At 43.3% G+C, this 18,276-nt stretch overlaps 1 protein-coding gene across 1 annotated transcript; it reads right to left on the reverse strand.

The window, feature by feature from the left end:
• Positions 1-12,169: 12,169 nt before the first annotated feature.
• Positions 12,170-13,750, reverse strand: KDM4D (lysine demethylase 4D). Its single transcript, XM_045817855.1, has one exon. It carries the CDS (start codon positions 13,748-13,750, stop codon positions 12,170-12,172), a length of 1,581 nt encoding a protein of 526 aa, XP_045673811.1.
• Positions 13,751-18,276: the final 4,526 nt, after the last annotated feature.

Raw genomic sequence — 18,276 nt, forward strand, 5'->3', positions numbered from 1 at the left:
GAACCGCCCTGACTGGTATCAGAGGCTGAAACCCCCGCCTAGGCTAAAGCTAAGGGAACGCCCTTGGAACCGTGAGCCAGCAAGGAGACAAAAGCTTATCTTCCTGGCAGGAATGCTGCTTCTGCTGCTTTATTCATAACTGAACCCCAAAAAGCTTGGTCGGTTAGCCAAAGACGGGTAAGATTCCCCACGGGGGGAACGACCTAAGACAGGCATGATCACTTTGGGAGGCCCCCTCAAAAGAAGGACTTGGGGGGCTGCAGCAAAAGGGGGTGATGGACCCTCGCTCCTCGGCTCTGACATAGCCTGAGTTCTCAGTGTCTGGGAAAAAAACCTCCTTGTCTCCCAGTTGCCTTAGTTCCCTTGCTCCACCTAAGCCTGAAACAATGACAGGGTGGTGCAGCTGGGTACTGAGAAGTGCGGATTCCCCAGGGTGATCAGGCCTAAGAAAGAACATGTAAATTACTGTGAAACCTCCTTTGTTTAGAATGCTCTCAGTTGAATGAGAAGGGTCTTAGGAGGAAGTTATTTTGTTCCTCAGTCTCACAGCTCTTTGACCCCCCAACTCAATAGACCGGCAGAGTTCTTTGTTTTCTATGGTTCCTTACTTCCCCCTAATGAGTACTGTACTTTACCTGAATTATTATGCAAAATGAGCCCAATAAAAGCAGGTATGGACTGTAAATCGGCGCGCTCCTCACTAGAAGGGGTGGCCATTTCGTCCCTACTTCTCCACAGAAACTAGTTTGTCTCTGTGCATGCGTGTTTTTTCTCGCATGTTTATCGTCGAGCCATCCACAGCGTTCCGTGGTCCCTGCTGGCCGGTGACCCACGCGCAACAAGGGCATCAGCAATCTGTCCTACAATTCAACTCACTTCTGATACTTCCTACCTGGAGATAGCGTCAGATCTCACAGGTAGAGTGCTCAGTCCTACAATACTGCCATCCCCCCTTCAAATGCCAGTCACAGGCCCAGGTACTTCTGACCCATTGGCTATAAATCAGAGGTTCTTCTGGCTAACTCCTTGGGTTTTATTAATTTGCTAGTGTATCTCCCTGAACTCAGAAAACATTTTACCTACTAGATTACCAGTTTGTTATAAAAGTTTATAACTCAGGAAGAGCCTGATGGAAGAGATGCATAGGGCAAAGGTATGGGCCAGGGCACCGAGCTTCCATGCCCTCCCCAGGAGTACAACTCTTGCAACACCTTGATGTGTTCCCCAACCTGGTAGCTCCGCAAACCCTGCCCTTTCCAGCTTTTAGAGAGTATCCATTACATAATGATGACTGATTAAATCACAGGCCATGGCATTGATTCAATCTCAAGCCCCTCTCCTCCCATGGGATGGGGCTAGGAGCTCGGGATTAGGACTTGAAGTTCCAAACGTCTAATCACAAGGTTAGCTTTTCAGGTGACTAGCTCTCATCCTTAGGTGACCAAGGGGCATTTCTAAAGTTAACTCATTAACGTAACAAAAGACACCTTTATAGCTCTCATCTCTTAAGAGCTCTGTACCAGAAACAGGGATGAAGACCAAATAAATATTTGTTGTAACTCACAACATCATACAAAAAGATTCTATTTTTAGTGTTTCTTTCAATTTGTTTTATTTTCTGTAATTTACACTTTACCAAAGTTGCATAGGTATTCATGACTGCCATATTTTCATGGTGAAACTTATCCTTTCTATGTACCTTTGAGCCTCAGTTCTAATTTGTCTGACATTTAGATCCATGACTCTTGCTTTCTGATTGTATTTGCCTCATAGAGTTTTGCCTGTCCTTTTACTTTTAACTTTTCTGAATCACTTTGTTTCATATTGTTAAAAGGTAAACTAAGGTATGTTAAAAATGTTGAGTGATTCAAATCAGGCAGCATCCATTCTAGCAGGCAGAAAGGAGCTCAAAGGAGCTGTACCAAATGAAAAGGCTTGTGGCTGGTTTTTGAAAGCCTTTTTTTTGCAGCTGAAATTTTATTCATAAAAAACCACAGCAGTTGAAAAAGAAAACCACTGTATGTGAAAGGGTGCCGTTCGCTGATGGTTTCACATGCGAAGAAACTTCTGTTCGAATTTGGTTGATGTTTGCCCTTGAGATTTTCTAGGTTTGGGGAATTTCCTTTTATCTTTATTTAGGGGAATCCTTGTTCCAGTGATAATTCCTGGGTTGGGAGTGGATGTGAGTTCCCTTTCTGACTTTTTGACAAGGCTGCTGGACAGGAGTTGTCTCCTCAGGTTTTCTTTATGTCAGGTAGAAAATTAAATATGGGGGTGGAGAAGGGGGAAGGAGATGTCTAATGAATTTCTGATCTGGCATCTTCTGTTTTAAAAAGAAAAATGAATTAAATTAAAACAGAACGTCAACAGTAAAGACCAGAGCCAGCTATATTTATTTGAAATTAATACCCACATAATATCTACAATAATGTCCATACGATATCTAGATAGAAAGGAAGACAAATGTATACAACGATAGAGATGATTAATAAACACAGCGATCTGTTACTTTGAAGGAGAATCGAGCCCTGACCGGTGAGGCTCAGTGGGGTGGGTGTCAGTCTGCAAGGAGCACTGTCGCTGGTTTGATTCCCTGTCAGGCAGGGCACATGCCCAGGCTGCAGGCCAGGTCCCCCATTGGGACCAAAGCACAGATGTTTATCTCCTTCTCTTCCCCCCTAAAAACAAACAAATGAAATCTTTGAAGATAATTAAAGAACTGGTGATACTAATGAGGTGGGAAAGGTGTTAGGACAGTGGCAGGAAATATACAACATGAGCCTGGAGCATCTCACAGTGCCTGAAATTAAGGCACAGGAGCCCAAGGAAAGAGCTCCCAATTTCAGCAACTCAATAAAGTAGTACTGAACTGTAACCCAAAGTAGAAAATAAACATCTATGAGTCATACTGACATAAATGATTGAGTAAAGAAAAGATTGGGAAGAGGAGAAAAATCTCTCCTGCAGAAGATGCCAAATAACTTACAGAGTATTCCCCCTAGAGGAGGGGAGTGTAACACCACCTCCCCTCGGCGTGGGCCCCAAACACTGACCGTCTTCAGGAGTATCGTGTGGGTGGTGGTGGGTGGGAGTAGTAACTTTATAGTGAAGAACGCTGGCAAACACTATTTCAGCCACAGTCCTCAATTATGTCGATAGTTTATGCTCTTGATATGAGGTGAGAAAAATAGCAATTTACCTTTGTAATCTTCTTTGCAAAAATACATAAACCTGGGCTCATTATCAGAAAAACATTACGTAACAGGGTGCAGCCAAGAGGGGAGCCCCAAATAGGGATTTGTAATAGGATCCAGAAGAGCTTGGAGATAATTGGCTCCACACCACAGGGCCACACCTGCCCAGAATGCTGGCAGCTGTAGCCAATAGTGGGAGGAGCCGGAAATGGGGCTGCAGAAGACGACTGGCCCTGGGACTTAACCCCAGCGAGGCAGCCATTTGGCGTCTCTCTTTTTGGGACCACGTGTCTGTTTAGGACCATGTGGCCTTGGTGTCTCATTTGGGATCAATGCAGCTTGGGTGAGAGTCAGGACCATGAGGCTTTGGAGGTGGTCCCTTTTGCCACATGGAGGGTGCTGGGAGGACTGTGTGCATTTGTGGGGAACTTTAGTTTGTGTTATTTTGAATGAATAATAAATTCCTTTCCTTTTCACTGAATCTCGGGCATTGAGGGATATCTTTCCTTTGGTGGCAGACATAATGAACCTTGGGGGTTCCTTTCGGGGAATAGTATATTGCCTTTGAGGCCCCCCCTTGTTGTTCTGTAACAATTAGACAAACTCCAATACGTGGGCGTCCTGGAATATACCTGAGCAATACTCTTCCAAATTGTCAAGTTTCTATACCCACATTTTGTAAAGTCTGAGAATCTCTTACAGCAGAGAGAATCTGAGGGAGACATGAAATCTAAATGTCATTTGGTATTTTGGATATGAACCCGGAACAGAAAAAGCACATTGGGTGAAAACTGAGGAAACCTGAATAAACCATGGCCTTATCAAAGACCGTGTTAGTACTGGTTCATTCATTGTAACCAATGTGCCATAGTAATGAAAAGGGAGAATGTGAGTGGAGTGGGCGGGGGGTAGTTACAGGGACACTCTCCCAAAAATATGACCAGTGTTTTTGGGAATCTAAAACTGCTCTAAAAAAATAATGTAGTGTTCAGTATAATAACATCATAAATAAATGAGAGAAGCTATCAGAGAACAATATTCAGGTGAAAAAGTCTAGAGATACCCATTTTCAAAAATGATTTTATAAACCACTACGTGATTCTTTTTTAAAGAAGAAAACAGCTTTCTTTAACATTTTAAAATTCTGAAATGTGATGTGTTTACAGAAATTCATAAAGCATATATGTACAGCTTCACTCTACACATATGAGTAACTATTCACATCTACTAATAATTGTAACAAAAGTGGAACCAGCACCCAGGTCAGGACATTCAGCATCGCCAGTCACTCGGGATCCTGGCTCCTGCTCCTCTTCTGGCAGCATAGCCCCATCTGCCTCTTAGACTACGGCTACCCTAACTACAGGCATATTGATTTTGGTAAACCATATGAACTTAATACAGTACCCATTTTTAAAAACTCTATAAAACCTTTAGAAATAAAAAATAAACCTTTTAAAAAAGAAGATCTTAATGTATTCTTCTGTGTGTACTTTTTCTTCATTTATCCTGTTGCATACAGCTGGACTTTGTTCTGTTTCGGGGTTGTATCCAACTGTATACACGTTTCTGCTGTTGCTGGGCCTTTAGAGTGTTCTCTTGGCCTCTTACTCTGAAGTTGTTGTGAACACTCTCCCACACATATATTGGAACACTCGTCCCTCATGCCTAAAAATTAATCTCTTGGTCAGAGGTTATGTGAATTCAAATTTTACCTCGCCAGACTGTTTTTCAACGTTTTTTTTTTAACCAATTACATATTCACTGGCTTCATGTGAAGGTCCTCATTGCTGTTCCCTTTTGCAAAGTTTTGTGATAATTGGCCTTTTTAGTTTTAGCCAATGAGGTGAGGGTGTTGAGATATATCATTATGATTTGCATTTTCCTGATTATTAATGAGAGTGAGCAAGTTTCCATGTTTACTGGCCAGTTCACTAAACTCCTTCACGAGGGGCCTAATCAAGTATTTTGTCCATTTTACTGCTGGGTTGTCTTTGTGGTAGTTCTTTCTATATTTTGGTCATTAGCTCTTTATTGGGTATGGCTAATGCAATTTCCCACTACCTGATTTGCCTTTTCACTCTCTTTTTCCTATTGTTTGAGGAATCAAAGTCCCTTTACCTATAATAATGCAAATATTATTAAAAGTAGCCAGCACATATGGTGATTATCAAATATCAGACACTGTCCAGTGGATTCTGCATAGAATAACTCCATCGTCATAATGACCTTAACAAGGGAAATCCTATTAACCATGTTTCTTACCTTAGGAGACTGAGGCAAAGAGACAATAAACAACTTACTCAAGGTGACCTTTCTGGGAAGTGGTGGAGTCAGGTATTTAAATAAGAATCTCCAAGATAATTCTCTAAAAAGGAGAAAAAGAGGTGTGACTTCTCCTCTAACAAACTGTACTCTTTGCGCTGAATGGATAAATACATCTATGTACAGATAGAGGAGCCAGACACAATATATGGATGTGTGAGAATTTATGTGTAATGAAGGTGGCATATCACACTGGCGTGAAGGAATGGACTGTTCAATATGTAGTCCTTACCGAAATTTGGGATGGATTACATACTGAAGATAGAAGACAATTTTAAGACTATTAGAGGGAATGTTAAAGAATGTCTTTATGAACTCAGGGTGAAAAAAATACCTGAAAGAACCAAAACATTATGATGGAAATGCCTGATATAGGTAACTGATTCCAATATAGTGACAAATGTGATAGTGAATTTCATGTATGGACCTAACTGGGCTAAGAGATGCCAAGTTAGCTGGTGAAGCATGACTCCTGGAAGTGTCTGTGTGGGAGTCTTGGGAAGAGATTAGCATTTGCATCATTAGACTGAGTTAAGAGGCCTTCGCCAACACAGGTGGAATCATCCTAGCCATTCAGGGCCTAGAGAGAGCAAAAGGGCAGGGAAGGACAAATTCACTCTCTGCTTGAGCTTAAATTCCTTTGCCCACTCTGAGACATCTCCCTGAGGCACTCCTGGTTCCTGGGCTTTTAGCCTGAGACTTGGACTTCCATCATTGGCCTCCAGATTCTTAGGCCTTCGAACTCAGATTCAATATGCCACCAGTTTCCTGGCTCTCCAGCTTGCAGATCTGGCAGATCATGGGATTCCTTGGCCTCCATAACCACTTGCACTCATTTCTGTAATAAAGCTCTTCATACACCTATATCTTTCTTCCTGGTTTTGTTTCTCCAGAGAACCTCAATTGATATAATGACATAAACAAAATTAAAAGAGATTACAGTCTCTGGCTGGATGGCTCAGTTGGTTGGAGCATTGTTCCATGCAGCAAAAACATTGCGAGTTCAATTCCATCAAGGCACATGACTAGATTGTGGATTCTTGCCCCAGTCAGGGCACATGGGGAAGGCAAACAATAGATGTGTTTTTCTCCCTTTCTCTTTCCCCCACCTCTCCCTCCTTCCTCTCCTGTTGGGAACCACCCTGACTGGTATCAGAAGCTGTAACCCCCGCCTAGGCTAAGGCTAAGGGAACGCTCTTGGAACCGTAAGCCAGCAAGGAGACAAGCTTATCTCCTTGACAGGAGCGCCGCTTCTGCTCCTTCATACCTCACCCTGCCTGGACCCCAATGCTTGGTCGGTTAGCCAATGATGGGTAAGATTCCCCAAGGGGGAACGACCTAAGACAGGCACAGTCATGTGGGAGGCCCCCAAAAGAAGGACTTTGGGGGCTACGGCAAAACGGGGTGATGAACTCTCACCCTTTGCCTTTGACAAAGCCCGAGTCCTCCTGCTCTGCAAGAAAATCTCTTAATCTCTTGGCTGCCTTACTTCCCTTGCTCCACCTATGCCTGAAACAATGACAGGGTGGTGCCGCCCTGTGCTGGAAAGGGCGGGTTCCCTGGGTGATCAGGCCTAAGAAAGAACATGTAAATTCCTGTGAAACTTTCTTTGTTTAGAATGCTCTCAGTTGAAGGAGAAGGGTCCAAGGAGGAAGTTAGTTTGTTCCTTAAAGTCTTACAGCTCTTTGACCCTGACTCAAAATAGACCCTCAGAGTTCCTTGTTACCTATCGTTTGATCCTTACTTCCTCACAAGGAGTAATGTGCTTTACCTGAAATCTTATGCAAAATGAACCCAATAAAAGCCGGTTTGGACGGTAAATTGGCACGCTCCCCGCTAGAGGGGGTGACCGTTCCATCTCTACTTCTCCACAAAAACTGCTCTATCTCTGTGCATGTTTTTTCTCGTGTTTCGATGAGCCATCCGCAGCGTTCCGTGATCACTGTTGGCCAGTGACCCACACATCAGTCTCCTCTGTAAGGTCAGTGAACATGTCCTTGGGTGAGGATTCAATTACATAAAAATAATTAAAATGTCAACACTTCAAAAAACAAAGAATTAAAGACTGGGAGAAATTTATCCTCATACACAAAATAGATAATTAATTAGTATCCTGAATAGCATAAAAGTTCCATAGAGCAATAAAAAAAATAGTCAACCTCAAAAGAGTAAACAAAGTCTTAGGACAAGGAACTCATAAAAGAAATCCAAATGGCAAATAAATATTATTAAAAAAAACCCCTCAGAGATCACTACTAATCGGGGAAGTCCAACAAGATACTATTTTTCATTCCTTTAGGCTAGGAAAATTAAAATGGTCTGACAATATAAAAACATGGCCAAAGACATGGAGAAACCAGAACTCTCTCCTATGGCCAGTGGAGATAGAAGTTGGAAGCTACTAAGGTTGTTCTTAGAAAAGCTTGAAAAGAACATAAATACAACCCAGTTGTTCTCTTTCTATATACAAAGCTACTCAGTAAACCACTGTTTAAATTAACAGAGATTTGGAAATAATCCTATTTTCCATCGGCACAGGAATAAACACAAAAAAACACAGATCTACTTGACTTTGTTGGACTGACCAACGTCTACATATCACAGTGTTTTTAGATCTTGTCAATGGAATATTGACTTTTCAAAAAGATTGGGGGGGTGTAAGTTGACAAAACCATACATGACATATTTCTTTCACTGGGTAGACTTTCACTTGTTAACTTGGAGAATACACATTAAACTTATAATTACTCCCAGAAGTGGAGAGAGACCTGGGATGGATCCTGGCAGAGAGAACAAAGGTGGCTGCATCCCGGCCTTTATGTAATTTCCAAAACCAATATTCCTCGCTTTTCCAAGACCGAGTATAGCAAAAACTTATTGGACATGGAGAAACAGCTGGCTATGGGCATCTATTATGGAGAAGAGCGGTCCAAAGTGAGCATGTCCAAATTCAGTGTGTCAACAGGAAGCAAAATAGAATTTTGAATAGATTTTCTTGAACAACATCCTTCACTACCACTCCCAGCTCCTTTTCCTTTCAAGATTAATTTAGAAACTTTATTGGTACATCGAAACTATATTTTTAATATTGCTTGTCCTTATTGGTAAAAATAAATTTTAAAAATGCAAATAACTAAGTGAAAACCTGAGTACAACAGGAGCAATATTTTCTGGGGAAAAATCCTTTTTTTCTTCTTTTCCAAAGACCCCATTTTTTTTTATCCTATCCTTCCCAGAGTGTTTATCTTCCAAGGCATAGATGGTGATATTCCTGAAATATGACAAAAGGTTTTCAGTTTTTAATTTAAAATAGGAATTTGAGCTAGACTATTGCTTTAAAGAGACTTCTCAGAATTCCTTTATTTCTCTGTATTGCCACATTCACAACTGACCTAAGTTGAAGGACCAAATCCCCACCCCCCAAAAAGAAAGATCTTGTTACAGAACAGACAAGGGGGGCCTTGGACGATATACTATTATTGAAAGAAGGCCCGGGGTCCGTTATGTCCGCCGCCAGAGGAAAGACATCTCTTAATGCCAGAGATTCATGAAAAGGAAAGGAAATGTTTATTTAATGCTATTCAAACTTAAAGTAGTGACCTAATGTCTTTATCCAAAATCCCAAAGTCCCTTAAAACACCCACAAACACAGTCACCGTCCTTCCTTCCTTCCCCCTTTGCCCAGTCCAGAGTACCGTATCTCAGGAAAGGAAAGCGGAGTCCATGGCTCAGGCAGTCCTCTGGTTCTTAGTTAGTCCTCCATCTCGACTGGGAGACCTCCCTGGGTTCCCGGCACCCTCGGCTGAGTCGCGGGATCTCTGCTAAAACCAGGTGGTGGTTCCCCTTCTAAAGCTGTGGGGGTCCCCACTCTGTCCAGGCCTTGTGGTTCTCCCTCTCAGGGCTGCGGGAAGGGGAGAGTCCCCACTTTGCCAAAGCCGCGTGGTTCTCTCTCCTAAAGCAGCATGGTTCTCTCTGGGATGCAGGAGTCTCCACTCCGTCAAAGCCGCGTGGTTCTCTTTCTCCTAAAGCAGCATGGTTCTCTCTCTCAATGGCTGAGGTCCTCCCTATTCTGCTAAAGCCGCATGGTTCTCTCCTCCTCAGGGCTGCACATGGTTCTCTCTCTCAGGGCTGCGCATGGCTCTCTCTCCAATGGCCGCCAAGTCTGGGTTTTAAATTCCTGCAGCCAATCTTCCTCTGCAGCCTCATTTCCGACTCCTCCCACACTCGGCTTCACTTGCCACAAGTGTATCCTTCCAGCTTTACTGGGCTGCCATCATGAGTCTGGGCAGGTGTGGCCCCATGTCCTGGAGCCAATCTTCTCTGAGCTCCCACGCAGGCAGGCGCTGTAGCTTGGGGGATCTGCCCCAGTCACGAGTTGGTGGGGAAGTTACTTCCATTCCCCCTGGCTCAGAGATGATCACAGCTATTTACCATATCTAAGCGACCAGCCAAAGGCTATAGATATGTTAAATGACCATGCCAGAGGGTAGCTGCAAGGCTGTTGCTATGCAAAACAGATCTCAATGGCTTTGCTCCATTTGTCCCTTCCCCCAACCCACACCCTGGGTGGGGGGGATGGAGACATCTTAAAATCTCCTGGACACCTTAAGTTCTGGACCCCATTTCAAATGCCCATTTGGGGTCCCCCCTCTTGGCTGCACCCTGTAACAATCTCAGTTACTTTCCACATGAAAGTTTATTTCTTGCCCATGTAATATTGACTGTGAGGCCAGGTGCTCTCCAGGCCTCCACACTTCCAAGGGAGACCAGTCTGCTTCCATCTTCTGGTTCCACAATCTCAACATTCAGCCTAATCTCCTTTTCAGTGTGAAGTATCTCTCTCCCATCCTCCACTGTGCCTGGAGTCCCTGAGTTCAGACTCTCACCTTCAATTTTCCACAGAATACACTTCTATCTCCAGTCGCTTCAGGAGAAAAGAAAGTTGCCTAGCTACTTCCTTTTGGTGGTAGGGATGGGACATGGGTTTTTGCTGCTCCTCACAATTTCAAACAATCACTGCTTCTCCATTTCTCCTGCCTTCAATTTTATAAGGTGCTTCAAGTTCCTGAGCCTTACTGAGGTTCTGTAAGGGAGAGCTTGGGGCAGTGGAGGAGTGGTTTGCTTCTTTGAAATGTTTTCCTCTGTACTCAAGTGATTGTTTTCAATTTCAAAAATGTATTCTGAGTTTGCCCACTTTTGTACCTTTTCAGTAATAATGCCTCAGTCAAAGTAACCATCAATTCTCACTTGTATTACTTAGATGTTCTAACTTCTCTTGCCTGCACATTGTCCACAGAACTAAGCTCATTATTGAAATGTGTGTATCGTATCAAGAGCTGTTTTAAATTTCCAATGCCTTCTTATTTCAAGTTGAGAAATACTCAACTGCTTTATGTCACTCACAAGATCCTGCATACATACCCTGGATCCTGCCTGTCTCCTTGTATTCTATGTCCCAGGTGCAAATGGGCTTCCTCTCTATTCCACGATAGAGCTATCACACCTGCTGTTTCCTCTAAGTGGAAGTTAACACTGGACCTCCCTTCTTGTCAGCTGGGTGGTGGGAAGGTGTCCTGCTCTAAGAGATGTTCACTGATCAGCAGGAGCCAGGCTGGACCCAGTCAATTCTGCTGTGTCATCCCACCCCCACATAGTACCAATGGAAATGATCGTTCATTTGTTTATGGACTTGTTTATTGAGATGAATCAATAAATTAACCATTATATACACAGACATGAAACAGCAGTGGAGACTTTGAGATATTTGAATGATGGCACTTTTGTCCTCTGCTTGCTCCCCTCTCCCAGCAACCTGTGGACTACTGATCAGCCAAGTGACCAGCTGACTTTCAGTAGGTCATTCTTAAGAAAGTCTACACATCAAATTCCCCAGCCAGCCTTCCAGGAAGAACCCAACAACCATCCCCCAAGGATTCACAGACTCCACACAGTTTTATCAGGCCATAACAATAGGTTTTGCTTAAAACGTTTTGATGTAATTATTCAGAAAAGAGCAGAAAATAGTAACCTCAACCCCTCAGTTGGTTGAATGGACATTAATAGGGTGGAAAAGTCCAATTTTAGTTGCCTTTAATATATTTTTGAGGAAATACTGGGAATAGATAACATTATAAACACATCGATGACTCAAAGATCATAAATTATTTTCTGAGCCTCTACTGACCTAAGTGGTCAAAAGGGCCTAGTTTTGCCTAAAATGGGGAGGGGGAGAGAAAGAGGAAAAAGCAGGGAGATCGGAGGGGGAACCAAAGCCCGGGACTCATCGGAAGCAACGCCCAGAGTTGGGCAACATCCAGAGTTGTCCCAGAGGACGCGAGTCTTGGGTAGATCAGGCTTCTGCGAACTCAGTGGAACTCATAGGGTTCACAGAGACACAAGGGTGTCCAGTGGATAAAACGTCAGATGCAGACATAGGAGTTAGCAGCGTCCAAAGACATTCCAGAGTCTGAGAGGAAGAACAAACTAGGACCCACTTGGTAAACACCACCAACTAAGCCAGTCCAGATGCGGCAAAACCAGGGAAGTCTCACGCTAGACCAGTGACTTAAAACCTTGCTTGAAGCTCTGAGATGTCTCAATGACTCTGCACACAAAACAGCACTGGGGAGCAAGGTGGGCGTCCCCTAGGCTTAGGAGACTGGAGCAAAGCAGGATGCGGAAGCCACAACAGGATGGAGAGTCTCCAGGCTCAGAGGGGCAGGGTTGTCCAGCGAGGGTTTGTCCTCGGACACAGGCAGGGCCTCGGAGTCGGGAGCAGTGCGCTCTGTGCCCACTGAGCGGCGCCTCTTAGCCCGGGCCTGAACAATCGACTCCTGAGACCCCTGTTCCCGAGGACGACGACCACGACCACACCTGCCAGTGGGCTGGAAATCCCGGGCAGATGGACCCGGGAATGGCGGCGAGGACCGGTCGGCCTCAGAGGAGCAGCCGGCCGAGGCAGCTGCGCACTGGGCAGCAGAGGCAGAGCCCCGGGGTAGCGAGAGCAGCAGGGACGCCTGGAGCACAGTTTCGCCGCCGCGGCCGCCAGGCGCACCGCCGGCTTCCCCCGCGCGAGGGTTGCTCGGGGCCCGACGCGGCTGCAGGTGCCTCAGGCCCAGCGCGGCTCTGCCGTCCGCCGGGCTCTTCCTCCAGGTGCTCTGGTCCCTGCTGCCCGGAGCCGTGGGCTCCACGTGGTCCACAACAGTGCGGTCCTGCCCGCTTTTCCACAGCTCATAGCGCTCGGGCTGTAGGATGCGCACAAAGGCGTCCATGGAGAAGCTGACCCTGGCCTCCCCGCAGCTGCACTGAGAGGCCACTTTGCCATAGTCAATCCATCGCGGGGTGGCAAAATTGATGGCCTCGGCGCAGTTGAAGCCGTGATTGAAGCCAGCGTGGTAGCCATAGGGAAAGGTCACCATGAACTCTCCAGCCTTCTGAGTGATGCGACCGAAGGGGATCCCATTCTCCTTGAGGACACTGGGCGAGATGAGAGCCACCTTGTGCCTCAGGAAGGCCTCACAGCCCCGGGAACTGCCAGGGAAAAGCTCCCTGGCCAGTCGTTCCAGGCGCTGGCCGTGCTCTGGGGGCACCGCGTACCAAGTTTTGGGCTCCCCGAAGTGAAGGTAGTTGATGCTGTAAAGGTCCATGTCCTCCGTGTGCCAAGCGAAGGTGGTCTTCCACATGCCGAAGTATAGGTAGGGTGTGTTGACGCCTTCGATGACAACTCCACACTCCTGCTCCAGCAAGTCCTGAACGGTTCCCAGGTGGCCAAGGTTCCACTCTTTGGTGTGTGCATCGAACAGGGAGCCACTGACGTCAGCGCCATAGATGGGCGAATCATAGGGGCGGGTTTTCCAATATTTTCGCTCCAAATCCGCAAAATCCACGTGCGGCGGAGTCCGATATTTGCCGCTGTTTGCCAAGCGGCGATACTCCCCTACAGTCATGGCTTTCTTCTTCTTGTGGTACTGAATGAACACTCCTGCCCGCCCAGAGGCCACCTGCTGGAGAGGAGCGGCTATCAAGATGTCGCTGATATCATTGTAGGTCTGTCTGGCTTTCCATTCCTTGGGTGGAATTATCTTAGCCAGGCCAGCTCGGTGGGCACCTTGGGCTTCTATGGAAGCAATGTATTTATCAAAATCATTAAACTCTTCTTTGGTTGGATAAAATATCATTATATTACAATTTGGGTTCTGGGCACAATTAGCCTTAGAGTTTATAGCTTCCATCAGTAAGCAATAAATTCCAAAGGTTTTAAATGTGTTTTAGATGCTTGAAGATGCTGCAAAATGCTGCTTTTCAAAACTGGGTTAGAATATATGAGGGCTCAGGACCCACCAGTGGGCGTTTATGCTAATTAGAAGATAATGTTTATTAGGCTTGCTGATTCACCAGGAGAGTCTACTGTGGGAAGAATCTTTGCCCGGTCTGAGACTCATTGATGTTCCTCAGTTGGCTTTGTCCTTGAGGTTTATTGAATCACCCAGTCCTGGCTAGGATACACCAAATGTAGTGTCCTCAGAGCAATGTTTAAAATAAAACCTAAAAAGAAGAATACAGAAAGGTTAAAAATTAATGTTTAGAAAAAGTTATTTGGAAACTACAAATAAGAAACCACTCTGGGATATTATTGCACACTCAAAGAAAGTAAAATTTGATAACATTGACAATACAAGTCAATGGTGTGGGCGTGGAAGAATTGGAATTTTCTTAACTTAGTAGAGAGAAGAGAAATCACTGCATTCCGTTTGGTGAATGATTTGGACAGTATCTACTAAAGCTGAACAAAAGAGAACATATGCAAGTGCTATGATCCAACTATGATCACGTGCCTAGAAAATATGGACAGCTGTGCACTGAATGTCCTGGTCAAGAATGTTCATAACAACATTTCTAGTAGCCAAATTCTAGAAACAACCCAAGTGTCCACCCCAGTAAAATCAGCCAATATATTGTGGTGTGCTCATACAATGGAATACACTACACATCAATGAAGATAAACAACTGCATTTAAACATAGGAATAATTTTATAAACATAATAATGAACAAAAATATCCATACTTGAAATAACATGTATTCCTTCATTTCACTTACTCAAAGATTAAAATGCATCAAGGTAATCTAAGTCAGAAGTCAGAGTATTGGTCACCTTTGGCAAAGAGAGCAATTGCGAGTAGGGGTATAAGGGCTCCCAGAGTGATGTTACAATCTGTCCTGAACCTAAGTGCTAGTTACACAGCCATCAGATTAGCTAATGTGATAATTCATCAAGCTATGATGACTCTCATAAATTTTTGTATGTTTATTTAAAAATAAAGTTTAGGGGGAAAGCATTAAAAACAGTAAAAGATATTTCATTTTATTGAAAGTAAAAGAAAGAATGATTGAAAATAAATGAACTGAACATTCAATTGAAGAAGTTAGAAAATATAAGGAGGAGGAAGAGTAAAGAAATAACAAAGAATAAATATGTTATTAGTCAAAGATAATACATGTAAAACAGAGGGATGATAATAAAAAATGTTCTTTGAAGAGACTAATAAAAGCAACAACCCTCGCATAACTGATCATGAGAAGAGAGAGAGGTAAAAATAAAGATACTATGAACCAAACTGCACACACATCTAGGGATATGGTACAGAATTTCCAAAACCTCAAAAGACAATCTTAGCAATTTGACAGCAAAATTTTGGGGAAAAAAAACACAATTTTCTAGAGAGGGAATATATCCAAAATGAGTCAGAAAAATTAGAAAGCTTTAATACCCCAGTATAAAAATCTAGTTCAAAGTATGACCCTAAGAACCCATGAGTAACATCATTTTACAGGTGAATCTAGCAAAGTTTATATAAACAGTTAACTCTTATTATGCAAATCCTTTCAGAGTATAGAGAGGAGAGCTACTCAGATGAGGCCATTCTTACCTCTGAAAAAGACAACAGTAGATAATGCTACACATCATCTTTATTTGTAGGTGGAGATGAAAGCATCTACATAGAATATTATCCCATCAAATTCACCAATATAGTAAAAGAATAATACATCATAACCAAACAGATATGTCCCAGGAATGCAAGGATTATTCACCATCAGAAAATCTAATGATATAATTTAGAGTGTTAACAAAGAAAATGAATTATTATCTTATAGGTACCAAAAAGCATTTGATGAAATTCAACATCTGTTTATGATTCTAAAATTCTTTACTTGTAAAACATTAAGAAAAACTTCACATGTGCAATTTACAGATGATATATCATAGAATTGTACTCTTGAAATTTATATATAATTTTATTATTCAATATACCACAACAAATTTATTTAAAAAGAAAACAAACTTCTGTAAGTAAGGTAAAGAATTTCAACGTAAAAAATAAATAGCAAGTATCATTCTTAATAGTGAAAAAAAAAGGAATATTTTCATTAAGGTTAGAAAAAAAAGATGCATCAGTAAACTATTTCATTACCGCAATTTCAAGTAGTCCCCTTACTGCACTCTCCTAAGTACGAATGTTTTCTTTCCATTCTCCAAATGTTTTATTTCACCTTTCCCTCTGAAACTTTGAGATAGCTACTCCATCCTACTTAGAATCCTTCAAATGACCTTAAAGTCCCTACATGATGGGGTCCACCATTACCTTACAACTGTACCTCTTCCTACTCTACCCTTTGCTCTCTGTTTCAACTGAGTTCCTGGATGTATCTCAAAAAAAAAAAAAAATCCCAGTGTTCTCCTGACTGATGGTCTTTGCACACAGGCACCTCTCTTACCCTCTCATTCTCAGTTAAAATATCACCTTCTTGGGAAGGTCTCTCTGATGGTCTTGTTTTCTCTCAAGAAAACATCTCCAAATGAAACCTGTATTGATGATCACAGCCCACACTGAGGTCTCTTCAAAATTCTAGTCCGATCATCCCCACCCTAATTCCATTATCCCTAGTCCAATTAACAACTGAATCCACTCAGCTATCTAACCACCCCTTCCTACTGAACCATGCCCTTCCTTGTTCTAGTAAATGGCTTATTTTCAATGTTATCAGCTTACAAAACACTGGTATTTTACCTTAATTTTTTTCTTTGAGATTCCTTACAAGAAAATTCAAGAGAAAGGACTGCCACTTCATAACACTTCTGAAATCATTTTAAAAATAAAAACAACTTGTAAACTCAAACAAATGGCTTCCTCAACAGCCAGAGCTACTCTGACTGGAGGAATTGCTAAGACAGTATACAACCAAGTGGAGATTTGTGACTGCAGATGACACGGAGTGGTTAATGCTGGGCTCCCTAGTACAAGTGAAATTACCTAGCCTCACCAGTCAGGAGGCACAGACAGGCCCACTCCTATCTTAAATTGGTGCATCAAATCAGAGGAGATTTTCTAGAGGTTCTGAATCCACTTCAAATCACCCTATAAAATTATTGAAAATTTCTGAGTTATTGGTTTTTGGATAAATTTCCTGGAAGTTTGCCTGAAACCATGAACAAATCCAGGTTTTGTGGCATCTAAAGGCTATAAAAATTTCAGGGCCGTCTTAGGGACAGAAAAAGTTCTCCAGGAAAGCTGCTGGAATGGAAGGAACAGTGATACAGAATAGCTAGCACAATTGTCAGGACCCAAAACACCATTAGCATTCAGGTCTGCACGAGGACCCCAGGGAGGAGCAGCTCCCCTGGAGGAGACAACCCCGTTCTCTCTAGAGCTCAAAGTATTTCATCTTTCTCACCCTACCGTCTGCCCAAAAGATTACAAATATCAGTTTGCCTGCGACTACTCAAAATAATAGAACTCCTTCACATCTCCATGGTCCCCTGGAATCTTGGTGACTGAGTTCCATTCAGACAAGAGAAAGCTGAGGCTAAGGCACAGTCCTCCACCACCCCCATAGCTAGGGAGGTCACCACAGTCTGTCTTCTTTGACCAAATGTAAATCCTTTTCCTTCGTGTCTGGTGTAAGGGGCAAAAATAGCCAAGGAAGTGCTTGCTCTCTGTAACCACTGGCTTGTGGCTTTTATAAGAGTGTATCAAACTGATGTTTGCTGCTGACCTGACTGCTAATGGCAGGGGCCCTTTGAGTGAGGAGTAGTGGCCCTTGGCACCTCTGCCCTAGCTGGATCCTCCAAGGAATTCATGCACCAAGGAATCTGAAGAGGGTGAGATGAGGAGGATCAATACACGCCTCTCCTTTTCCAACTTGAACGTCAAAGGATGAATGGAGGATTAGCTGGCAAAACAATCTCTAGGTCTCTATAGAACTTATTGCTAATAAATGAGGTTGGGGATGGGAAATGGGTGACAATCTGGCTCATCCCTGAGGGAGTAAGACAAATTCAATTAATTTATATTCTAAAGATTGGGTGGAAATGACATTGCTCTCTTCCTATTCCAGACATACCTGATGAGCACTAACAGTCTTAGGGATAGATTGTTATGAAGGAGCAGCACTGCCCCCAAAAAATGACCCTAGGCCCTGGTCAGTGTGACTCAGTTCATTGGAGCATTGTTCCATAGACTGAAAGATTATGGGTTTGATTCCTGGAAAGGGTCAGGGTGCATACCAGAAGGCAACCAATAGATGTCTTGATGTCTCTCTCTCTCTCTCAGTGAAAAGATGTCCTCAGGTGAGAATTAAAAAAAAATGACCTTCGATATTCACCCTGGAATGCCTGAACAATGGGCTAGCCCAGAGCCCTTACCAGCTGGATGAGAAGTGCTCATGTTCAGCTTCCCATGGGAACAATGGCTTCCTTCT

The sequence above is a fragment of the Phyllostomus hastatus genome, unplaced genomic scaffold, assembly GCF_019186645.2.
Source record: "Phyllostomus hastatus isolate PE091 unplaced genomic scaffold, TTU_PhHast_1.1 phas_scaffold_317, whole genome shotgun sequence".
NCBI classification, from domain to species: domain Eukaryota; kingdom Metazoa; phylum Chordata; class Mammalia; order Chiroptera; family Phyllostomidae; genus Phyllostomus; species Phyllostomus hastatus.